Here is a 26,826-nt window from a genome sequence, read left to right on the forward strand (position 1 = left end):
TAGCTTGGGACAGTCAGATCATATATCTCTGTTTTTGATTCCATCGTACAGGCCCCTTGTTAAAAGAATCAGACCATCAATTAGAGAAATACAAGTGTGGCCGGTGGATGCAACTGAGCAACTTCAAGATTGCTTTAGGAGCACTGATTGGACACTGTTTGAGGAGGACAATGTTGATACTTATGCCTCGACAGTACTGTTTTATATCAAAAGCTGCATCGATGTTATTACTACCACAAGACAAGTACGAGTGTTTTCTAACAACAAGCCTTGGCTAAATAGAGAAGTGCTCCTTTTATTAAAAGCCAGAAATGCTGCTTTTCATTCTGGTGATGAACTACAGTATAGAGAGGCCAGAGCTAAACTGAAAAGGGGCATTAGAGATGCCAAAGCTATGTACAGCCAGAGAATTGAGCAACACCTTGAGAGTTCTGACACTCGTCAAGTATAGCATGGCCTACGACAAATCACGGGGCAGAGTAACAAAAACAGTCTGTGTAGCACCAGTGATTTTTTGGCTGAGCAGTTAAATCAATTTTTCAGCCGTTTTGAGGTGGAAACAGGAACAACCATTATTCCAGCACCTACTGTCCATAATACATCACTAGAATCTACCATCGACAGACAACCACTAGTACTGCAGATTTCAGCTGTGAGACGCGCTTTCCAGAATATTAATATTCGAAAGGCAGCTGGACCCGATGGAATCATGGGACGAGTTGTTAGGGGCTGTGCTGCAGAATTAGCTGGAGTTTTTACGGATATTTTCAATCTATCCTTGTTGCAGTGTTCTGTCCCCACTTGCCTGAAGACATCTATTATAGTGCCAGTCCCGAAGCAGTCAGCTGTGGTATCCCAATGATTATAGACCAGTAGCTTTAACATCTGTTATTATGAAATGTTTTGAGAGATTGGTGCTGGATTACATTAAGGCTAGTCTTCCACCTTCTTTGGATCCATGGCAATTTGCATACAGGAGAAATAGATCTACTGATGATGCTGTGTCCATCGTACTCCATACTGTATTGAGCCATTTAGAACAACAGGGAACTTATGTGAGGCTGTTGTTTGTGGATTATAGCTCTGCTTTTAACACCATTCTACCAAATAGGTTGTTTTTAAAAATGATCAACCTGGGATTACCTCAGGAGATCTGCATGTGGATAAAGGATTTTCTGACAGATAGGCCACAGTCAGTAAGAATGGGATCCCACCATTCTTCTACCCTGGTACTAAGTACAGGAGCTCCCCAGGGCTGCGTGCTAAGTCCCTTCCTCTATTCCCTGTACACACATGATTGCACCCCACTATATAACACCAATGCAATTATTAAATTTGCGGATGATACGACAGTGGTGGGACTCATAAATAAGAACAATGAGTCTGCTTATAGAAAGGAAGTACAAAGACTGATACTATGGTGTAAAGAAAATCATCTCACACTTAACATCAAAAAAACTAAAGAACTCATAATTGATTTTCGGAGGAAGAGAAATGTACATTTACCACTGTACATAAACGGTGAGGAAGTGGAGAGAGTTGGTAGTTTTAAATTTCTGGGTACTTACATCTCAGAGGACCTCTCATGGACTATAAATGCCAACATGCTAATAAAGAAGGCACAGAAGAGGCTGTATTTCCTGAGAATGCTCGGGAAATTAAATTTATCACAGCATGTACTTCTGTCCTACTATCGTAGCACCATTGAGAGTGTCCTAACCTATGGCATTCTGGCATGGTTTGGGAGTAGCTCTGTAGCGGACAAAAAAGCTCTACAGAGAACCATTAAAATTGCCCAGAATATCATCGGGCTCCAGCTACCAACCCTGGATGACATCTTCACATCCCGCTGTCTGAGGAAGTCACACAGCATCCTGAGAGACTCTTCCCATCCTGCTTATAACTTTTTTGAACTGTTACCGTCTGGCAGAAGATATAGAACAATTAAGACTTGGACCACACGTTTTCTAAATAGTTTTTATCCTAGAGCTATAATTGCAATTAATAATGAGCTTAAAGACCACCAGTAGTGAATAATTAGTTGGACTGTGTTACTTGGCCTGAGGTGTAGATGTTTGTATTTTTAGTGGGGGACTTCTAATGGGTGGGGAGTGTTTGGGGAATGTTATGTGTGTGCATGTGTCTGGTCTCTGGGTGTCTGTGAATTTCGTTGTATGGGTATACTGTGTATCTACTTACAATGACAATAAATTATATTATTATTATTATTATTATTATTATTATTATTATTATTATTATTATTATTATTATTATTATTATTATTATTATTATTATTATTATTATTATTATTATTATTATTATTATTATTATTATTATTATTTATCTAGATATACTGTATCTAGATATATTTGTTTATATCTACTGTAGATATATTTGTTTACCAGATATATGTGTAGCCAATCTTTCTACACCCACACACCCCAAATTTAAAAAATACAATTATTTTACAATATTAAAAACATCAGCATTAAAACAACTACACTCATTTTGATTTATCTTAGAGTAGGTTGGCAACACTTCATGATAATTAATGGTGACTGGTGGAAAAGAGAGAGTGCTTGGAGCTGGAATGGGCAAAAGGTCAGGGAACCTGCAGTCACACTATGAAGTGAGGGCAAAATTTCAAGTAGGCAGACAAGCCCAGGATTATGTACCAAAGGTTTCAGGCAGAGGTTTTAACAAAGGGCTCTTCAGCAAGTAGTCCCTGAAACAGAATTATGATTAAAAGCCGGAGGCATCAAAAATAGCTGGAGGCAGAGGAAGACTTCTGTATAACATCTGTTCATGACTGTGAGGGACTGGATGCCATGGGATTTAGGGTATTCTGATCTGAGGGGGAAAGCTACTGAGAGCTTATTAGATGGCAAATACTGATGAAGAGTGGTAGCCAAGGGTGTCTAGTGTATGTTCATTTCAGCAAATGTAAGCAATTATTTATTCCCTTTCGTAAATAATTCTCATAATAAAATATCTCTTCTTTTTTCTCTAGTAGTCAGTCCTAGTACTACATCATAGAAACCTGTTCTTCTAAAATTTTCAGACAGGGACGGCCTGAGCTTATTCATTGCCTGAGGCAGGATGTAAGATGTTTGGAACCCAGTGGAGAATGTTCTTTGCTGCTATCCTTCCATGTGGGTGGGAACTGTGTTCTGCTGAGATCCATGGTGCCCTCCATCTTGATTGTGTTCCCCACCTTTGATGGAGCTATTTTGGCCTTTCCCCCTGATATTTTAAAGAGATACCCCTGTAATTTGTTAGGATGCTTGCTGCTGCCATTAAGCAGCCTGCCTGTGGTGCCAGTAAACAGCCTGCCTTAAGATAATTTTTTTGGATTTTTACTCCTGGATTTTTACTCCTGGATTTTTATTTTTCTTTCTTGGATTGTTTTTTTCTGCCAGTTCCTGTGTGCTGCTGGTGATGTGAATAAAGAGAAGAGATCCATGGCAGAGGAGAGAGAAATTCATATTCTAGAACTAATATGAAAGTAATCCAAATCAACGTAACTCACTTCTTTGAAATGAGAAACACAGTAACTACACTAAATTACTATTCTGGAGGAGAAACATTAGAAGGAGCATAGAAAGGAGATCCCTGAAAAATCTAGTCCAATATTGCTGACATTGCCCGCCCAATGAGATGAGACATAGCAATATGGGTTACAGCTGGGGCCACAACTTTATTAACTATTTAACTTTTACTTACCCCTTTTTACAAGCGGGTCAACTGTAGTGCTAAAAGGTCTGGAACCCTCATCATTCTTGACCAACCAATCCAGACCTTTGCCCCTGGCAGTCCTACCCTGAGAGTGTGGTGTTGTACTGTCTGGCACCCTCTTGGCCATCCACACGGAGTACCTGGGGCCGCCCTCCACCTGAGTCTCTAGTCTCAAAGTGCCCAGCATTCTGTGGTATCTCCCTGTTTTCTCTCCCCTCAGCCAAACCTCCACAAATGCAATTCTGAGAGGAGGGATCCTTGGCACCCTCTGGGTGCCCACCCTGGAACTCACCTGAACCTACCCTGTTTAGCAGTACCTGCCGTTGTGACTGTACTGCCAGTGACTTATTTAGTTCCCATGTGCTCCCTAGGAATAAGAATGGGATGGGCAAAAAACCACCTGCAGCCTAGAGCCAATTTGGTGCAAGTCAAAAATTCTCATCCAGCCCCAAAGCAACCAGCTATTCTTATTCTTACCCTGGGTGGAAGGGCGGGTCACTTGTCAGGCAGGGAAGAGGACTGAACAGGCCACTAGGCCCTTTTTAAAAGCTCTCATTGAGCCAGGCCTGCCTGCCACTCTTCAAGTGGGCGGGCAAAGAGTTCCCACCCAGGCAGCTCTGCACCTTTGCGGAGTGCCATTGACTGGATTGTTGTGTTTTACTCCTGGTCTGCGACCTTTCCATATGACATGGTATAAGTGACCCATTATTTTGAATATCTTATTTTAGTTGCACTTGATTTTTAAGGGAGTTCATTACAAAATGATGCTACCATAATTTGTAATAAGGAAATTTAGTCCACTAGAACAGAGGCCTCTGACCTTTTTGGGGCCACAGACTGGCTGGGGGGAACAAGCTTCATGCGCAGGAGGGCGGTGGCACATCACGCTTGTGCGGCATGCCCCCCGTGCGAGCATGACATGCCCACCGTGCATGTGTGCGGGGGGATGGAGATCCGTATCTGCGGCCCTGTTCCGGCAAGCCCATGGACCAGTACTGGGCCGCAGACCAAGGGTTGACGACCCCTGCACTAGAAAGTCTAATTAACTTGGTGAAAGACAACCAACACTGAATTAGATGAACCATTACTCCGACTCAGCTTTTTGTTCCTAAGCTATTAAGATCTCCATCAGGAATATGAAAAACACAACACAGAGAGAATCTATGAAACAAGATGAACTATAATTATTATACCATTTTTGTTATGAATAATTTTGCATAACAAGTTGTCCTTAAACAATAAGCTCTCCCACTTGTTCAATCATTGTCTCTGTTTTTTAGTCTTTATTTCTGTTTTACATTGCTGCACTTGAACATTTTTACATTTAAGAGACAGGCAAAGGCATCCACAGACAAAAATGGCAAATATTTTAGAAGAAAATTGTTTGCGTGCTGTAGCATGAGCATATGCCATCAAGTCAAAACCAACTTATTATGACCCTAATAGCACTTCCAAGTTAAGTGAGATATTTAAGGGGTGGTTTTGACAATTCCACACCCACAGTGAGTTTCCATGGCTAAGTGGGGATTTGAACCCAGGCCTCCTGAGTCCTAGTCCATCACTCTATCCACTAAGTCCACTGGGTATCCACTTTGCCCCATAGTTTGAAATAAATTCTATCTTGCTTGTATTCTGGTTGAAAGATATCATGGCTTTCTATTATATTAAATCCACAGTATATCTCATCTTACTTTTACAGTGTTCTGAGCCCTACGGATGTTCAAATGTATTTTGAACCTTAAGATTTGACTGTGTTTGTTGAGGGGGTTGGAGAAGAGATATCTTTCTTCTGGAGAAAGTAGCTAGAGGCAGTAGAAATAATGCATTAATATAAATCTATGAAAGAGATCTTAGACTAAGATTTGTTGACAGTAGCATTGCCTTTTGTATATACTAGCTGAGGCAAGAAATAAAATCCTTTATTGTGAAAAGCTTTCTAAAAAGGGGAAGAAACCATTTATATATATTTTTTGTTTGAAATGCCATTTCATATAACTTGAGATGTCCAAAGGATTTCCTACTTACCCATAGGGTATAAATGATTGCACTTTTTCAATACATTGGTTTGCCTATGTTTTGAAAGGTAGAGGTAAAACAGAAATCACTAAGGATTTGAAAACAATGAGCATGTAAAGGATTTCAACTTTTTTTTCTGCATTCCAAATGTACATTCCCCCCCCCCCCTTAACATTCACCAGAAAGTACTTTGATGCACAGTCTGGCACAAGGCTTGTGCACAAAAAACATTCCCAAAGGAAATGTTATTATGTTAAATCTTGTAGTGTTACCAGCACCAGTAAACCCAATAATATCACTAGATCTGCCTATATCGTATATAGAAAAGGTTACCATACTGTATTTTTTATAATTATAACACGAATGTCATAATAATGTGTCCTATCTAAGGAAACCTAGTAGTGGTAATACTGTAATGAGAAAGCAGAGATCTCTGACAGAATTTTCATCAGCTTTACTGTTGTTGTTGTGATGTGCTATCATGTTAACCCTCTGAATTAGTGACCTCCCCAAGAGGTCCTGTCATTAAACTGTTTTGTTCCAAACCCAGCACAATGGCTTCATTAATCAAGAATCAGCCTTCCTAACTTATAAGTCCAAGGATTCTGTAGGGGAGCTTTGTTGGTTGTTGCTTTACAAACAATCTCAGTGTGCATTTAATTGCGGCTTGTTAGTTGGATCTGATAGATTGATTTTGAAGGCATTTGGATTAAAAACAGTCAGAGAATAAGTCGGTGTTTGCCCCACATAAAGTGCGCTCTTGATCTTGCTGATCTTTTCATTATGTCTGGTACAGCCTGTTCTTGTTCATTCATATCCCCAAATTTATGGAATGACAACCAAAGGGCAAACAAACAGGCGACCCATGTTCAGAAGCGCAGGCAGAGGCGCACTGTCAGTGAAGTTAATTTATGATAAGCACACCTTTAATTTGTTTTCTGTGAAGCATTTGGAGTGCTGCAATTTTCTTTTGAGGTGAGAAGGACGGAAAGAAACAACAGAGGTCTTGAATATGTGTTAATACTTGTGTGTGTTGAGGCCGTACTGAAGAAAACGCTCCCAGTCATTTCCTCTAATTATGGCTGTTAGAAAATTCTGGCAGATAGTTGTAGGTCAACCTTATTAATCCTCACACAACTGGAGAGAGGGGGGAACAACTCTTTGTGTTGCCACAGGGTTCTATCTTATTGGTAGTTTCATGGCTTATGAAAGTTGATATTTAGTGCATGGATAGAGTTCCATAAACTATTGTAAATGGAGTTCAATATTAAACATATAATTCACTGCAGGTTACCCATTGGTTACTCCAAATATTTGTGAACAAAAGACACTCTAAAGATTTACAAATAAAATTGTTAATTAGTAACAACATGTTAATGATAATTAATAAACAACAACCTAACTTGACCCAGGCTTCTGCTTCTGAAGGATGCTGATTCTGGAAGATGGAGGTATAACAAGGTCCACCAACTTTTCAGTTTTTTTTAAAAAAATTTTTGTATCCTTAAAACCTTCATACTGGTTCACAAGGAGTTCAAGCAATAAACAGTAAAAAAAACAAGAAAATAAAATGCAACCAAGAAACAGTAGGCAGCATATAAGCCAGTGTACACTGTAGACGATCGAAACATATTAATCATCAAGGCAAACTTCATCGCATTTAGATATTTTGAGTAAGGAAATAGCGGAAAGGCTATAGGAAAAACAAAAACAAAAGAACTCCGAACTCTGATCCCCATTTACCAATATCTGGTAAATGTAGGGAGCAATACTGCTGAGGAAAATCTCACAGGCCTAGCACATGCATGTGGGAGCATACAGCCTTTGCCTCAAGCTATGAGCTTTTCATCTGGGACATGTAAAGGCATGCTCCTGATTTCCCTCCCACCGCCCGCCTGCCCCCCAGTCTTTTAGCATTCTCTGGGCACTGAACACCCTCTTTGTTTCCCATTAGTGTTTTTTTTCTCTCTCTACATATTTTTGTATTTACTTTGCTGATACCTCCCCCTTGTGTTTGGGCATTACAGCTTCAGCTGCCTACGTCACAATGCTCTTATCTGAAAACTGGAAATAGAAGAAACAGTGGTGAAGCAGACTACCACTCTTTTTTTTTCCCTTTCCTTTTTGAGATTCCATTTCTGTCCCACCAAGCTGTTTGGCAGCAACATGATTTCTGAAGCGCTGAAAGAGTGCTGCATGTTACAGTGCCTCGAGACTGCTGTAAAATACTATATTGGAGAAGCCCTCAGAGAATTCCACAAATGGATGTCTATAAAGCAATCAGCATCCTCTTAGAACTGCAGAGTTGAAAGGGACCCTATAGATCATCAAGTCCAGCTCCTGCCAGGGAGGCACAGTGAGGAATTGAATTCCAGCCTCTGGCTCTGCAGCCAGATGCCAAAACCACTGAGCTATCCAGCAACTCATAAGAGCTACCTGAACCCCACAGTCCCATGGTGAAGCAAGATCTGCACAGATTTTGATCATTGGGGCTCTTGTCAAGGTGTGCCAGTTACCCTGACTAAATTTGGTATTGAAGCGCCTCTGTTGACCTGATCCATGAACTGCCCCAGTTTTGATAGAATCAGTTTCTGGGAAATTACAGAAGTGCAACAATAAAATTAGTTTGGTACATTATTGTATTGCTTTGATACTTTGTTCATGCCAAATTACTTAATGTTAGTCCTTTGCATAATTTCATCCTGGAGCAATGCACAAAATCTCCACAACAACATCTCAGCAGGAGGTACCATTCCACAACCAATATCCTCTTTAGGTGTTAGCATCTGAACAGAGTGAGCTGGCCACGCTCCTAATGTCTGTAGCTCTGTCCTTGTTACCACTTTGACAGGTACAGTGGCAAAGTCTGAAGGGAAATTTTCTTTGTATTCAGATGCACATGAGTAGAACTGTCCATGTGAGCAGGGAACTGTTTTATCAGAATCCTGATATTATCTGAATCGAAGCTTCTTACTGCCTAATCACATGCATGCACATTCTGATAAAAGCAGTATACTTTTAACGTTGTACTTCATCTACAATGGATAAAGCCAAGGAGTATTATATTCATTCAACCAAACATGACGGGTCCCCTAAAGATCAATGTGGCTCAATTTGTGTGTATCAGAGATTGAGTTGATGTACCAAGCACAGAAGTTTCTTAGAAGTGGGACCAGTATGTGCAATTCTATATCTCTCATATGTGCTTATGTTCTTGGTTTTGGCATAACAAAAGGAGGCTATGTGCCATTAGTTCATCTGCACATGGCAGCCCTCTGCAAACATTCTAATAAATATGCAGAGGTTAAGAGCAGAATCTTCAGCCATTCTTTGCACATTTGCTACTCCCAGATAATTTCATGAATGTGATTGTTCTGGTTTTTTTTAGGACTTAATTTTCAGCTACGTGATAATACATTGGTGCCTCAACTTACAAACTTAATCGGTTCAGGAAATCTGGTCATAAATCAAAATGGTTGTAAGTCGAAGCACCATTTCCCATAGAAATGCACTGAAATGAAATTAATCCATTCTGGCCAAAGGAAAAAAAATCACAAAAAACACACTGCAAGACCCATCAAAGACGCGATCAGTCCATTCCGGCTGGGGGGGAGGGAGAAAAGCAAGCAAAGTATGCAAGACCCATTGGAAATGCAAAAAAAGCAAAAAGCAAGTGAAGTGTGCAAGACCCATTGGAAATGCAAAAAAAGCAAAGCAAGAAGCAAGCAAATCCATCGGAAATGGGGGGAAAACCCAAAAAAGCAAGCAACCCCCAAGACCCATTGGAAATGGGGGAGAAACCCCGAAAAGCAAACAACCCCTCCAAGACCCATTGGAAATGGGGGGAAACCCAAAAAGCAAACAAACCCTACAAGACCCATCAGAAATGGGGGGGCAAAATCAAGGAAACCCCCCAAGACCCATCAGAAATGGGGGGTCCAAAAAGCAATCAAGCCCCACAAGACCCATCAGAAATGGGGGAAAATACCAACCAACCAACAAAAAAACCCATCACAGCACAGAAACATAACCCCCAGCCCAAAACCACGCTGCAAAACCCAGCCAGAACAGTTTTTAAAAAGCAGAAAGCAGCACTTTACCTTACCAGGCAGTCTAACCTTACCGATTGCACTTACTCTAACCATTTGGGTGAAAGAGCTACAAAGAAGCAGCCTCTTCACCTACCAACGGTTAGCAATTTGAATTTCCCGCTTTTTCCCCCTGCCTTTTTCTGTTTGTAACTGGAAGCTCCGGCCACAAGTCAAAGCAAAATTTTGCAGCTGAAGCTGGTTGTAACTCAAAATGGTCGTAAGTCGGGACATTTGTAAGCCAAGTCACCATTGTATGCTAAAATACAACAAATTTGTATTTTCCAAATCTCAGTATATTTCTTCTTTCCCACAGTTATCATATTAAATCACATTCAGTTTTTGTTTACAATGTTTTACTATTCTGTTTTGCAGTGAGGTTTGCTGGCTATTGGATATTTCAGTGTTCTGTAGGCTATGTTGATGGTCAGCCTGTTACAAAGAAAGATCTCTGAATTTCCCCAGGAGTCTTGTAGGCAATGAAGTTCCTTTATTTAGAATTTAGAAAAGTGAACATTGGGACTAGAAGTCCCGGATGCCAGCAGTCATTATGATAGTCAGCCTGAGGGAATTAGAGTATTGTTTTCTGGGGGGATGGGGGGGGTGGAATTCCACAAAAAAGAAACATTTCCAGTGTTTCTTCCTGCATGTTTTGTTCAACAAATCACAGTCAGTGACCTGGCTTCTTTATTCTAAACCAACTGTTGTGGCCATCCAGATCTAAATAGGTGGCTTCCTAAGGGGAAACAGTTCCTCTCTCAACAGTCTCTTCTGCAACTGGCATAATCTCAGGGCCCGAATCTGTGCTCAGCACATCTGCAGTAACAGCTCCACTGTTTTTCCAGAACAGGGTGATTCTTCCTGCTTAGTTCTCACAATTAGGAGCATAACACCACAGAAAGAAACAACTGGCTCAACAGAACTGAAAAGATTTTAGGCTCAAAAATATTAATAAATATCTGGTTACATTTTATCATGAATAGTGTTGGTTGCTTTATATATATTTAAAAAATCTAGAATTAATGTGCATTCCATTATGAAGTTTGCTTGAACTCGTTGGAATGTACACAAAACGGATCTCAACAAGTAATGCAACTCAACTAGTAATGCAAGAAATAACCGGTGGTGATGGTTTGTTTTATTTTTCTCCATAAAGTAGCTTCATGAAAAGCTTCTCAGTATTTGCATTAATCACATTAAATAATAATGTCATGACTATCAAAGACTTAGCCTGCATATTAAATCAATCATTTGCAAAATTAGTGGTTTTAAACAAATGGAATTGTATGCATTTTGAAGCACATTTAAACAATCCTGCCATGCTACTATAGTGTAATTAACACACAGTATCAAAACAATTTATCAACGTAATTTCCATAGACAGAAGAGTATCTACTATCTGCATAAATTCAGGCATTTAATGAGTTTTTGTGTCCCTGCATTTGGCTGCTGAATTTTAAGGAACTGTACTCTGTTTTCTGTTTTAAAAGCAGTGGAATGCTACAACTTCTCCAATCAACAAGGTAGGGAGATGTAAATAATAGAATTGCAAAATAAACAAGAAGACTTCAAATAACAGAGCTGAAGTATTTCTTTAAATTAAGAGAACAGGCAAATGTAAAAGGAAAATATGATGTAAGAAAAGTAAAGAACTTCATTAGAGGATTAATGACCCTGGTAGACATATACTTCATTTAAATTAATGTGTTGCTTTCCAACAGCTCTAGTGATGATGCAAAGAGATTTACAGAAGCAGAACATCTGTGATTTTTTAACTGTTAGCCCTTTAAATTAGGTTTTTCTCCCTCCTAAATGTACTGGTTGTAATTGATTTTCTATGAAAAATTATTTCTGCTTGAATTAAAGGTTATTTTTTCCTAACATGTTCTTTGGCAAATATGTATATATCTATCTATTTATGCTTTTTATTTTTATTTTACAGGGTCTTCATTTTGGTGCCTGCTGGACATTGTCCCTATTAAGAATGAGAAAGGCGATGTAGTTCTGTTTCTGTCCTCTTTCAAAGACATCACAGATACAAAAGTGAAGATTTTTGTGGATGACAAAAAAGAAGGTTTGTTTCACTTCCAGAATAAAAAGAGAGATTTTCAGAAGGCATAATGTGCCGTGTTATCAGAAATCATTGGATTGTGACTTCTATAAAGTATGCCATGACAATGAGTCATTTGTAGAGTTTTAGTCATGCTAGATATAGCAAATTAGATTTTTAGTGCTAGAATTTCAGGGCAGTGTGCTCCACTACTGTGTCTTCAACACATGGTTCACCCTTGATCAACATTTGCTCAATTGTAATTCAATGCTAAATTAAAGCTGGAAGACCTGGCATCAGTTTACAGTTTCTTTTTTAAAAAAAATGTTTTTTGCCCAAGAGCAAATTACATGGACAATATGTACCTTCAACCTTCTCAGCATCTTTTATAGAAACAGCTTCATTCACCATATTCAATAAAATGTAATATGGAACTAGTCCTCAGAAGAGGTAAGGGTCAAACAGCTATTCAAACGTTATATATAAGAATAAATGAAGTACAAATATTTAATAAATGCCATATGTCCTAATGTGACTTACATATTAATCAATGGGTGAAATTTTGTTGCTTAGTTTAATAAGTCACAACTAGAAAGTTGAATCAAATCCTCCCTAAGTTCCATTGATTCAGTGGGCTTTCTCTAGTTGTGACTTACTGCACTAAGCAACATGATTTCAGCCAACACAATCGTGAAATTTAAGTATGGCATATTCTTTAAAATGTTTTTCATATAAACCAATTTTCTTATTGCAGGGGCAAAGCTACAAATGCAGTTAACATGGCAATTTATTTCCTTTCCATAATCTAATGCTTTAAATTGTGCAGTTGAGAACTAGCAAACCTTATGAATATCATAGTGGTTTTCATAGCATAGAATTTCTTATGAGAGGTGATAATATTTCATGGTAATTAATTCTTGCTTCCATACTTTTATATGATTCCTTAACACCCAATGGGTGGCTCATTTCTCTTCATTTATGTCATCATATTCCATAAAAGACACTTCCAGCTGTTGTTTTAGGCCTTGTATCTTTGTTGGCCTCAGCTTCCCATCAGGCTTTGTATGCACATCCTCCTGTTTGTAACCTACACAGTTTTCCATACTAAGATGTAGTATTTCTATTATAGAGACTTGCCTTGGGTTAGAGCTTCTTGTGAAGCTAGAAGAAGCAAGAGCAACCACTGGGCACTATTCAGGCCACAGCTTTTTTTCAAGGGAGGGCAGGCCAGTCTTTAGGAATGAAGAAGTAACCACCCCAGGCAGTTGTTTCTGACTGTGATAAGAGGGCGGAATCTGGTTGTTTATTCTGTTTAACATGATTCGACTGCACTGCCATGAAGTTGAAAAAGTACTTTTGAAATTCTTTTATCTCAGATGCCAAAAAATACTTACGTAGCTGGCTTTGCTATGCAATTTGTATAAATCCAATTGTTCATTCGAACTAGAGTAGACTGATTGAATCAACAGAAAGTTGGCAATTCGCCACTTATGTTAAGTTCCATCATTTCAGTAGTTACAGTATATTGGAAGTAACCATTGGATTTAGGCCATAGATGGAGTGATGGACAGAAGGTAGCAAAATTCTGAGGGCTAGCTATGGTTAGAAGTTCTAGCCTCTACACCAAGGGTTTACTCATTGGGTGGAAGAAGAAGCTGGTGCTGTAATGCCAGCCTTCCCTAGCTTTATAAGGAGATTTGCTCTGGGTCAAGTAACTGTTCACAGTGCTGGTATAATCTGGTTTATGTGATATTCATGGATGGTTTTATACAGTACCTATCATAAAGAGTTACAGTGTTTTATATCTATGTAACAACTAATGGTACCCAACCCCACCCCATCTCAAGCACTGCGTATAAAGCAACTATAGTGCTTCATATTTTAGGGACAAAAAGTGTGGAAGAGCAACTCCTCAGGGGCAGAAAGAAAGGCAAAGTTGTGAACTGCACATCTCTCTGGATCTCCTTGCTACTTTAAGAGGGTGGCCTGGAATGAAGAAGCATGTTTAACCCCTTTCTCTGGTGGCTACTTCTGTTTCAGAACACTGCCTCCTTACTTAGTGCTTGAAATGAGTAAATATAGTCTGGAACTTTACAAATAGAAAAGCAGGCTAGGGGTGACATGAAGCAGAAAAGGGGGTGGGTAGGAGGGAAATCTGAAATTTGATGAGAGGAGAAAGAGAAAGATGTGAGTGCCCTTCAGGTTCCTAGACATATTCATTTATTTTATTTATTTAAAATACAGTGGTGCCCCGCATAGCGACGTTAATCCGTTCCAGGATTAACGTCGCTATACGAAAACATCGCTGAATGGAATAAAAAACCCCATAGGAACGAATTAAACCCTGTTTAATTCGTTCCTAGGGGGCAAAAACTCACAGTTCAGCGAAGATCTTCCATAGGGCTGCCATTTTCGCTGCCTCGGTAAGCGAGGCACCAAACGGGCAGCCATTTTGGAACCGCCGATCAACTGGGCGGCGGGCTCTTGGGGAGGAGTGTGGGGACCTCCTCCACCCTCCTTCCCAAGAGCCGGCCGGCCTTTCCCCCCAGCTGGGCGGCGGGCTCAAGCGGCAGCGGCTGCAGGGTGTCTGGGGTGTCTGGAAGGCTTCGGGACACCCCCCCACCCTGCAGCCGCTGCAGCCGCTTGAAGCTGCCCACCCCAGCCGTTCTCGGACTTCCAGGCGTCCGAGAACGGCTGGGGTAGGTGGCGCGGGGTGGCTGCCGGCGGCGGGGCCAGCACGTCCGAGCGGCAGTGGAGAAGCCTTCCCCTGAGGCCTCTCGGAAGCGCTGGCCGGGAAAATGCCGGCCAGGGCGTCCGAGCGCCGGTGGTGGAGCCTTCCCCCTCCTCCCGGCTCTGGACGATCCACCCCTCACCCTCATCTCCGCCCCCGCCGCTCGGTTTCAGAAGCCCCTTCCGAAACCCAGCATCGCTGGTGGAGAAGGGGGTGAGGGGTTGAGAGGAGGGCAAGGCTCGGGGAATACCCGAACCTTGCCCTTCTTGACACACCTCTCACCCTCATCTCCGCCGCCGCCGCTGGGTTTCAGAAGCCCCTTCCGAGACCCAGCATCGGTGGTGGAGAAGGGAGTGAGGGGTTGAGAGGAGGGCAAGGCTCGGGGAATACCCGAACCTTGCCCTTCTCGACACACCCCTCACCCTCATCTCCGCTGCCGCCGCTGGGTTTCAGAAGCCCCTTCCGAGACACAGCATCGGTGGTGGAGAAGGGAGTGAGGGGTTGAGAGGAGGGCAAGGCTCAGGGAATACCCGAGCCTTGCCCTTCTCGACACACCCCTCACCCTCATCTCCGCCGCTGACGCTGGGCTTGGAAGCGGCTTCCAAAGCCCAGCAGCGTCGTTGGAGAAGGGGGTGAGGGGTTGGGAGGAGGGCGGCCATGATCCGCGTCGCGGCCGGCTACCCCATCCATGGACGGACTCCAGAGAGTCCGTCCATGGATGGGGAAGCCGGCCGGGGGCGGATCCAAGCCCTGGATGCCTGAAAGGTATCCGGACCCCTCCCATCCTGCCACCGCCGCTTGGATCAGTCCCTCCCTGGCGAGGGTAGGGATCCCGGCCGCGGGGGCAGGGTGGGAGGATCTGAGGCATCCGCAGGGGAATCCTGGGGGTGGCCTCGGAAGGACCCTTCGGAAGGGTCCTTCCGAGGCTACTGCCTGGATTTCCCCCCAGCTGAGCGGCGGGAGTGGTCCTTCAAAGGCTCCCGCCGGTCAGCTGTGGGAAAATGGTGCCTATGGGGAAAAATCGCAAAGCGATTTTTCCCCATAGGCAAAATCGTAATGTGATCCGAAAAGCGATGGCAAAAAAGCCATCGCTATACGGATCCATCGTTAAACGGGGCGCTCGTTAAACGAGGCACCACTGTATGTTTAACCCACCTTTCTCCTTGAAAAGGGCCCAAGGTGGTTTACAACATTGAAAGATAATATTTAAAGCTCAAAACTATAAGTATGCAACAGTGGTTTGCCTCATTAAAAGACAAATTTTAAAGCTAAGAATGAGTATAAAAAGGCAGCTTAGATAATTAAAAGGCAATATTGAAGCTAAGAACAGTAAGTATGCAAATATTAAAAATAAAAATAAAACAGAATTGAACCCTGAGAAAAGGAAACCACAAAAATGGAAAACACAAGGAGTACTAAAAACCCAGTCAAAGCAGTAATACATAACAATCCATCTAAAAGCCACACAAAAGTAACTAGTTACTGAGGGAAGTCTTGCCTGAAGAAAAATGTCTGCCTGCTTGTGGGAGGACAGCAAAGTTGGGGCCAATCTGGCCTCCTGTGGGAGGGAGTTCCAAAGTCTGGAAGAAGCCACAGAGAAGACCCTTTCCTGTGTCCCCATCAGACACACATGTGAATGTGCGGGACCAAGAGAAATGGATTTATGAGTTGTTCAGCACTTATGAGGCAAGGTGGATATTACTGAGGTAATGTTTTGATAATTGCCATTTCTTATTTTTCAAACAGGCACTGGGTTTTCAAAGAATGCTTAAAAAGGTTTAAAAGTCCAATTTTTAAGTCAGAGAGAAAAACTATTGCTTTATCATTGCTGTCTGTAATAATGAACAGTATTATTAATTAACAATGCTAAATTTTTAAAAAGAGTATATTAAAAAGTGAATGCCATTAACTTTGAGATGTTATTGTTTAATATTCATACATTTGAAAACAAACAGTAGATCCCAGCTGTGACTGAAAACAACAGAGCAGTAATTACAGTATGTTGCAAGATATGTAAAGATTTAATGGGTAACGATTTTAAGCTCTCTCTTTTATCTCTCTTTTTCCTTTGTATTAGTGTTGTGACTGTCTTATAAATTCAGTCTGGGTTATATTCAATGTCTTTTGCTGATCATGGACCATGATAACAATAATAAACTGAACTGAACTGCCTCATACATGGAGAATAGTAGGGCACAGCCAGGAGTGAGAAGGGAACGTTGTTCAAGCTTACTGTTCTGTTTTCCTTTTCAGTGTCTATATTAGAGATGGGTGCAAAGCTAACAATGAACTAGGAAGTTCACTGAATATCACCAATTTATTGATTCAGATCAATTCAGGTTTGTCCAAACTGGTGAACCCAAACTGACCTGAACCACAATATAGATTTATATTTAGAGATTTCTGGACTTCCTGGTTCATTGTCTCCCCCTGTCCCCTCAGCCTGCCTCCTGCCCCCTTCCCACTGCTTTTGTTGCCTCCCTATCTTGCCTTCCACTACGGTCACCACTGCAGCTGCCATCTTTAGAAACAGCAGCCCTTCCAGGAGCCTGGTCTGCCATTTCTGTGCATGTACCTACCTGCCTATCAACTGAGAGGTGGGTGCATGTACATTGGTGGCTGGCCAGCATGGAGCTGGTCAGGCTGCTTATCAAACCCCCCCCTTTTTTTTTTTGACTGTGTCTGTCTTTTAAAAAAAGCCTGGCTGTTTTAACTGACAGGCAGGGGTGTTTTTTTAAATAATGTCCTGGGGTATTGTTGTAAGTCTAGCAGAGAGATCAATGAATTTATTCTTAGATTCCAGTGCACAATTACACTGTAAAGAGCTAATTACTTTTTTGTGTATATCAGCTAGACAAACAATTGCTCAATGTAGGAAGACAGCTGCAGAAATTTCAATGAATGTTTGGGAATCTAGGGTATGGAAATTAGTTTTGGTGGAAAAACTCACTGTCCACTCGCAACTGAGGTACCAGAATTCCAGTCTTGGTTTATGAAACCTGGTTTCTTTTTATTCAGTATTGTAATAATCATGCTGACTCTCTTAGCAACCCCCCAGCCACTCATGCTGATTTATGAAAATATGTATTATGTTAATTAATAATACCATTGGATATGTCTACTTGTGTGGCGTTTGATGGTTTTTAACTGGTTTATGGTTTGGTATATTGTACCTTGTTAAATTTTATTATTAAAAATGTTGAAGAAAGACAACACTGGGATGATCTTTAACACACACACACACAGAGAACTGAGCAGTGGCCTTTTTGTTTTAAGACTGCCCTAGGCCTATCTTTAAAAGAAACCAAACACACACAGAGAGACCAGTTGCCTCAGCTGAGAGGTGGGCCATTTAGTTCTTGAGAACCAGCTAGGCTGGCTCCCCGCGGGCTGCCTCTGTTCATGCGCCTGCCTATCAGCTGGGCCACGGTCTCCAAAGATGGCAGCAGTGGCAGAAGTAGAAGGACAAGATAGGGAGGTGATGGGAGCAGTGGGAAGGTGTGGGAGAGCAGGCTGTCAGGGGGGGGGGCTCAGCTGAGGCAGCTAGACTTTTTTTAAAGACAGCCATTGGGCTGTCTTTAAAAAAAATAGTGCCAACAAACTAATGGACTGATTTGTGATTCATAAGGAAAAACTTCAGAAATTTGTGGTTCATGGTTCATCGACTTTGATGAACCGTGAACTAAGATGAACCACCATTTTGCTGGTTTATGCCCATCTCTATTCTATAGCAATGCACAGGTAGGCTGTGGTCATCCTTAAATCCCCTTTTAAAATGGAACCCACCCGTAGACTTCGTCTAAAAGGGCAGGATATAAATCTAATAAATAAATAAATAGATAAATGGTTAAATAAATAAATACAAGTTGTTTTTTTTAAAAGTCCCTTTTCAAGATAAAAGAAAAAGAAAAATGTGCTGTCATGTCATGGCAAAGTCAGATGGTGTGGTGCTGCATTCAAAGCATTGAAAAGTTACTATTTTGAATGCATTCTTTCCAGAGTCCCTCAGTCAGATGGGTAGGATGGTGCAAGGTCCGGTGGTCCAGATAGGCAGGGTATAAATCAAATAAATAAATGTTAGTGATATCATTAATGCTGGTTAGTCAATTAAAGAACAGTCAAGATGCAGCCTAAATAAAATAGTTCCAATTCGAATAGACACATCAAATCAAATGCTGAATAGTGAGTCAGTGTTGATTCAAGTTCTGTTAATTCAGTCAGTCTCCTATAGTTGGAACTAATAACTGTATTTTGTGTCTGGTATAGCTCAGTGTGTTGGAGAACCTAGCTGTGGAGCCAGGAGTTCAAATCCCCTCTACGCTTACCAGTAGAGGGACAAGACAAGATCTTTTGGAGTGTGTATCACTGATGAAATTATAGGCCATGCCACTCGGGTGACATTGGTCAAGCTGCATGGTCCCTGAGCACCAGCAGAAGAAGTGAATGGTAAACCACTTCTGAGTGCCTTATACTTAGGAAATCCTGGGAGGATTGCCATAAATTGGAATTGATTTGACAGCATATCATTATTAGATATTAATAAGTGGATTGAGGCCAGCAAGTTTAATTAACAGTTCTAATGAGACTGCTGGCAAAGCATTATGGAAGGAGAATTATACTATAAACCTAGAATCCTGTAGTCAACAAGCTACTAAGCACACTATCATTTTCCTACCAAAAATATGATTTCCATTCAGATGAAAAATAATGTCTCATTTTTTTAATATGACTACCATAACAATTTTTGCAATTGAAATTATTATGGTAGCCATATGAAAAAAGGGGATTGTTCTTAAGAAGCCCCAAACTGTATTTCATTAGTACAGAAATTATGTACTAATTGGGCTTCAAACGAACAGTTTTGCATAATACAGTGCTGCACATTTGTCAAACTGTTCCTTCACACTTAAAGAAAATTCCTGTAATCAAAATCCTATTTTAGAAAAAAGTGTTTTACTTTCATTGAATCAAGTGGAAAGGTAGCATTTTTTCATGTGTATTTTAGTCCAAGTCAAGATGTATAGGAACAAGTCTAATATTGGTTACATTTTTGTCAACTGTGTTCTCATTGAGATTAATCCTGGTTGAATCCCCAGATGCATTCACTGCTTCCTGATCTTAGACATGAACATCTGCAGCATCCTTACTTGATCTAATCCTCATGTGGGCCAGTAAGAAAGAACAAATAACATGAGTGCTGCATCCTGATTCACTGATTCTTCAGTGTTACCTCATACCTGCTTGAGGACTCGGAATTTTGTCTCTTGGACATTATTATCAGTGCCAGCAATGCATATGACAGTGCACTTGGGTGTGCCTATGGGGTGTTAAGCACGAGCACTGTGATATTGCAAGGCAGTGAATGAAAACTAGCATACCTAATGCTATATATTTTGTATACCTTAATAAACAGTGGGCAAAATCCTGTTGCTTATACTGTAGTAAGTAACAATTAGAACAGGTCCATTGAATCAATGGAATTTATGGAGCAGTTGACTTGCTAAATTTCCACAGATTTAATGGACCCATGCTAGTTGTGTCTTACTACATAACTAGGATTTTTTTTCACTTGTCCCACTTATAAAACAATCCCCAGGTGTCAGAGAACACAGTTCTCCCCTCTCTGCTTTTGTTCCTTCATGAGCAATTTGGAATAAAAGGTTTCTTTCCTCCCACTTGAACATTCTAGCCAAACTATTTGATATAGTGAAGGACTTGGCCCTTTCTAGACACTGGCACGGGACTTCCAGAAACAGAAATAATTATTGCTCAGTCTTTCTGTGGCTCTCCTGCCTACAATACTTTATCTGTTGATTGACTGTGGAGAGTCCTGTAATTGAGCAAAACAAAAACAAAAAAGTATTGTAGCACCTTTCAAACTAACAAATTTATTTTCATTGACAGCTTCTCGGAATAGAATATCGGGGCCACACGTTTATATGTGGCATACATGACATGGAACTAGAAGTGGAGTCGAGGGGAAGGGAAAATAGGAACAAATAACTGCAATAGGTGGATGCAAATACAGTGGTGCCTCGCTTAACGATTGCTTTGTTTAACGAAGAATTCGCTTAGCAATGGCTTTTTTGGAGCGATCTTGCACTCCGTTTAATGATGTTCCCTATGGGCGATTTTTGCTTAGCGATGCTGGGAGCAGCCGGGGGGCGGGGCAGAAAGGCAGGAGCCAATCCGGTCTTTCTTCCCCACCATTGGGCGCAGCGCTTTGGGAGAAGCCTCCTGGTGGGGGAAAAAGACTGGATCGGCTTCCGCCTTTCTGTCCCGCCACCTGGCTGCTCCCATAAGGCTGCCCCGATGGTGCTTGCAGCAGCGGAGGAGGTGCCCGGTGGGGGAGAAATGCCAGATCGGCTCCTGCCTTCTCCCCCACCGGGCACCTCCTCCGCTGCTGCAAGCACCATCGGGGCAGCCCTTCGGGAGGAGCTGGGCTGCGGGGAAGGAAGGCTGAAGCTGATCCGGTCTTTTTCCCACACCAGGAGGCTTCTCTGAAAGCGCTGTGCCCGATGGTGGTGGTGGGGAGATCGGATCGGCTTCTGCCTTTCTTCCCCGCAGCCCGGCTCCTCCCAAAGGGCTGCCCCGATTGTGCTTGCAGCAGCAGAGGAGGTGCCCGGTGGGGAATGAAGGCAGGAGCCGATCTGGCCTTTCTCCTTGGAGCTCCCCTGCACCTGGTTTACCAGCCATGCTCAGACTCCCGGGAGTCCAAGCATGGCTGGGATAGGCAGGCGCGGCACGGCTCCTGGCAGCGGGGGCAGGGTAGGGGGGTCCGGATGGTTTCCAGGCAAAGCACTGGAAGCCATCCAGACCCCTGCCTGCTGCCACCGCCACCGCTTGGAGCCGCCCCGTGCCTGGTTTCCCAGCCATGCTCGGACTCCTGGGAGTCTGAGCATGGCTGGTATAGGTGGGCGCGGCGTGGCTCCAAGCGGCAGCGGCAGGGTAGGGAGGTCAGATGGCTTCCAGTGCTTCGCCTGGAAGCCATCCGGACCCCCCTACCCTGCCGCCGCCACTGCTGAGAGCCTTCCGAGCTCTCAAAGGGCTTTCTCCAATGTCGGGGGGGAAAGCCCTTTGAGAGCTCGGAAGGCAAATGTCAGCGGTCGGTGGTGGCTTCAGGGTCCTTTCAAAGCCACCGCCGGCTGACTGCTGACATTTTCCCCCAGCTGAGCAGCGGGGCTTCGAAGCTCCCGCTGCTCAGCTGGGGGAAAATGCCAAAGGCCCCATTTTCGGCCAGCTGATCGGTGGTTCCAAAATGGCCACCCGCTGTGTTGCCTCGCTTTAGAGGCACCGGAAATGGCTGCCCCTATGGAGGATCTTCGCTCATCTGTGAGTTTTAAGCCCATAGGAACGTATTAATCATGTTTTAATGCGTTTCTATGGGCTTTTTTGTTCCGTTTAGCGATGTTTCCAGATAGCGACGATTAATCTGGAACGGATTAACATCGCTATGCGGGGCACCACTGTAGCTTAAGTATTCAGGACAATTTTCAGATGGTTGGTTATGCTCAGGTCACTGTTTGTGTCATTATAGTACCCGTTTGCAAATATTTAATGCCACAGATTTAGTTGCATTGGAAAGGAAATGAGCCAGATTTCTAGGACATGAGATTTCTGGCAAAGCTGCAAACAAATAGCTGTTAATGAATGTCTAGCTTGGCTCCTGAATTATGGATAAGCACACATCATCATCATCATCATCATCATCATCATCATCATCATCATCATCATCATCATCATCATCATCATCATCATTATTATTATTATTATTATTATTATTATTATTATTATTATTATTATTATTATTATTATTATTATTATTATTATTATTATTATTAATCTTCCAGAGACTAAAGTTTCACTACAGGGTATAAACATTTCTTCAGACAAGAAAGGTCACTTAGTAAACAGAAAAATATGCTCAGGTGGTGAACTGATCCTTTTGTATTTCTATGTTGAAACAAAGAAAATCCTTTCAAGTCAAGATAAATGCTTCAGATACACAGTGGAATAAATGAGGATAGGATCTTGCTGCCGAATACAGTCACTGTGTGAAAACAATCAAGGCAGATGAAATAGGTTTTTTTTACAAATAAAGTACAGTCCTGGCCCTAACAACTGAGAAATAGAGATCCCTGAGGTTCTCCTTACTGGAATGACTAAATCTACTCTACACACTTCAATAGCTTTCCCTCTAAATTTGGGGCAACTAGATCCACATTCCCTCTTCACGGATTGCTGCCTTGTCATGGTGAAGGGGCTTGAATAATTCAGAGAAGCTATGGGCTATGTTGTGCAGGGACACCCAAGACGGACAAGTCATAGTGGAGAGTTCTGACTAAATATGATCAACTTGGGGCAGGAAATGGCAAACCACTGCAGTATCTTTGCCAAGAAAACTTCATGGACAGAAACAAAAGGCTAAAAGATATGATTCTGGAAGGTGAGCCCCTCAGGTCGGAAGGTGTCCAACATGCTACTGAGGAAGAGCGGAGGAGAAGTACAAGTAGATCCAGAGCTAATGAAGTAGTTGAGCCAAAGCTGAAAGGACACTCAGCTGCAGGCGTGCCTGGAAGGGAAAGGGAAGTCTGATGCTGCAAAGAAAAATACTGTATAGGAAGCTGGAATGTAAGATCTATGAACCCTGGTAAGATGGATGTGGTCAAACAGGAGATGGAAAGAATAAACATTGACATCCTGGGCATCAATGAGCTAAAATGGATGGGAATGGGCAAATTCAATTCAGACGATTATCATATCTACTATTGTGGACAAGAATCCCGTAGAAGAAATTGAGTAGCCCTCATAGTCAACAAAAGAATGGGAAAAGCTGTACTGGGATACAATCTCAAAAATGATAGAATGATTTCAATACGAATCCAAGGCAGACCTTTCAACATCACAGTAATCCAAGTTTATGCACCAACCACCGATGCGGAAGAGGCTGAAATTGACCAATTCTATGAAGACTTACAACACCTTCTAGAACTGACACCAAAGAAAGATGTTCTTGTCATTATAGGGGACTGGAATGCTAAAGTAGGGAGTCAAGAGATTAAAGGAATGATAGGTAAGCTTTGTCTTGGGGTTCAAAATGAATCAGGGCAAAGGCTAATAGAACCTTGCTAAGAGAACAAGCTGATGATCTATGTTACAAACAGCTATGATGTCACCTGTCCTTCAAGGTTTAGGCTGGAGTGTTAACATCCAATGGTGGTCGGAAGGTGGGACATCAGGGGGAGGAGCTGGGATGTATAGGGGTGTGAATGTGTGTGAGGGAGAGATCAGGATCTGTGAGTGTTGAGATGAGATAGTGATCAGATTGTGTGGAGATATGAGTCTGTGTGAGCTAGAGCCTTTCTTTATGTGATTACCTGATTTATTTGTTATACCAATCTTAATGTACCAATCAATAAACTTTAGTTATTTTGTTTGAAATCCATTCCGGCCTGAAGATACTTATTGCAGGGGATGGTTGGTGGCAGACTACCAGAAGAGTAACAGTGGAGTGACGTAGCGACCTTCCTTGGTGAGGTAGAAGGAGGTCGTTACAAAATTTTGGTGCCAGCTTGTGGGATACGAAGAGATCCAGTGAAGCCTTGGCTGAATCACGCCCAGAGCAAGGGTATTTTAGTCAGGGACGTCCGAGTGGACGCGTGGGTGACCTTCTAGGACTTGTCTCAAGGGGAGAAAGTCTAGTAGAGGGGTGCTGAAACTCAGACTGGGGACTAAGATAGGGAAGCTCTGAGGTGACCATCTTTGTGGGAAGAGTGACCCAAAAGGCAGAGGCTGTGGTGGGGCTGGCCTGTCCTGAGTTTAGTGGAACTCTGAGGGGACAGAGCGGAAGCCAAAAGACAGCAACGCTGAGGGAACTCTCCATTTAGACAGCAGAGCCTGAGCAGGGGCAGAGCTGTGTGAATTAAGATTGGTACCAGAGACAGAGTAAAGAGAATTCACTCTGTTGAGTAAGAGGCCTAGCGAAAGGGGCAGGAGCCAAGTTACTGTTTCTATCTGTCAGTGCTGGAAAGGACAGCGACAGTATATCTCACAGACTCAGAGTAGAGAGAAAAAATAGTGTTCTTTTAAACTGAGGCTTGAAAGTAGAAAACAACCTTTTGGGTGAAAGATTATGCCCTTGACAAGGAGAAAAATGACTGAACAAAGCCAGTTTGAGGAGGCAGTTGTCTCTGAGGAACAGTTTAGTGAGGAGGATGGAAGAATTCTCTCAGTTCAGGAGAAAGGGGCTTCAAGTGAAGAATTAGGAGACCTCAGAAGAATTGAGTTAGCACAGGCTCATGAATTGAGAGTGAGGGAAATTGAGGCACAAATAGAAAGAGAGAAAATGGAAATGGAAGAGAGATTACAGAGAGAGAAAATGGCGTTTGAGCTACGCAGACTTGATGAATCAAAATAATAATAACAATATGAATTCAAGTACTGTTGAGGGTCAATTGTCAAAAGCTGACCTAAAGAAATTTCCAGTCTATAAGAAGGGAGATTGTCCCGAAATTTTCTTTTCCCTTTATGAGAGAACGTGTACAGATTTTTCTATAAAGGAGTCAGAAAAAATGACAATTTTGAGATCATTAATTAGTGGAAGCCTGGCTGAGGTGTACGCTGAAATGCCTATTGAGTTAATAAAGGATTATTCTGAGTATAAAAAGCTTGTATTTGCCCGTCATGGCATCAATGCTGAACAGCTTAGGCAAAGATTCAGATCACTCACCAAAAAACCAGATGAAACATTCACACAGTTAGGAGCAAATTTAGCTAGATATTTGGATAAATGGTTGGCACAGGAGGGAGTGCAGACATTTCAAGAATTGAAAGATATTATAGGGCTAGAGCAGTTTTATTCTCTTCTACAGGGGGAATTAAAATTTCAAGTCAAGAAAAGGCAGCCTAAAAACTTGAAAGAAGCCACAGAGATTGCAGATTTTATAACACAGATCAGAAAACCAATATATTCTGAGGGGAAAAATGTGAGGAAGACAGGGGAAAATTATAATAGATTCTCTCAGGAACACGTTAGGAGCAGGCAGGGTGGAGGTAGCCATTTTGGAGGGAAGCCCTCAGAGCAGAAACAACAGAGAACTCAAAATTTGGAGGGAAAGGGAAAATTTGATGAGAAATACTCTTGGAACAGCAAAAAATGTTATTACTGCTGAGAAAAAGGACATTTGGTCTCAAATTGTGAAAAACTAAAACACAGGAATGAAAATTTACCTCAGAATATGAGTGTAAACAAGCCAAAAGCTGTTTATTGTGTTCAGAAGGAACAGAGAATTCCCCCGCTGGAAGGGACCGTTGCCATAGCAACACCAGCACCACTTGATACAACAGCTGAGTGCTGTGACGAAAGTATCCCTCTGGCTGAAATAAAACACTGTCTTCTGGTTAGAACAAATCCTCAACTTTTTGAGGCAGCTGGAGATAATATTGGGATTTTTGATCACAACTATTTAGCCCTAAGGGACACTTGCTCACAGGTGACCTTGTGTCATCCTGATATCATACCCCAGGAGTATATATTACCTCAGGAGAGTCTGACAATCAAAGGAATAGGGGAAGAGTTAATCGTTTTGCCAGTAGCTGAAGTTTTTGTGCGTTATAAAGGATGGCAGGGAAATTGGAGAGTGGGGATTTCTTCGCAACTGCCAGCCGCTGTTCTTGTGGGAACAGACTTGGCTGAACATGTTAAGAGGGTGTTAGTTCTTACACGTCCACAAGACCAAACAGAGACAGCTAAGGAAGTTACTGATGTTCAGGAGGTGAGAGAAAATGAGGGTAGACAAGAAGCAGAAGCAGTTACACTTGAGTTACCTAAAAGCAGTATATTTTCACAAGAACAAAAAGATCTTACTTTAAAAAGTTGTTTACAGAAAGTGACAGGAGTGCAGTTAACCCCTGAAACTCCAGAGAGGTTCCACATCAAGCAGGGAATATTATACAGAGAGAGACACTGACAAATATCTCAAAAGGGGGAGATGGGATTCGAAGTCAGATAGTGGTGCCTGTAAAATATCGCCAGATGATCTTAGAAAGGGGGCACTCTGACATATTTGCTGCACACTTAGGAGTAAACAAGACCAAGCAAAGGATCACACAAAACTTTTATTGGCCTGAGATGGGGAAGCAAATTAAAAACTTCTGCCAAAGATGCGATGTTTGCCAGAGACAGGGTAACAACCGTGACAGAACCA

The 26,826-nt window shown here is 42.1% G+C and overlaps 1 protein-coding gene across 1 annotated transcript in view; it reads left to right on the plus strand.

Annotated features, from left to right (window-relative positions):
- Positions 1–26,826, plus strand: part of KCNH8 (potassium voltage-gated channel subfamily H member 8) — a 214,820-nt gene that overhangs the window by 78,822 nt on the left and 109,172 nt on the right. Inside the window, exon 3 of the mRNA XM_020807338.3 lies at positions 11,782–11,913. Within this exon, the coding sequence (XP_020662997.3) occupies positions 11,782–11,913 (132 nt within the window). The remainder of the gene's footprint in view (positions 1–11,781; positions 11,914–26,826) is intronic.

Source organism: Pogona vitticeps, chromosome 6 (genome assembly GCF_051106095.1).
Source record: "Pogona vitticeps strain Pit_001003342236 chromosome 6, PviZW2.1, whole genome shotgun sequence".
NCBI lineage: Eukaryota > Metazoa > Chordata > Lepidosauria > Squamata > Agamidae > Pogona > Pogona vitticeps.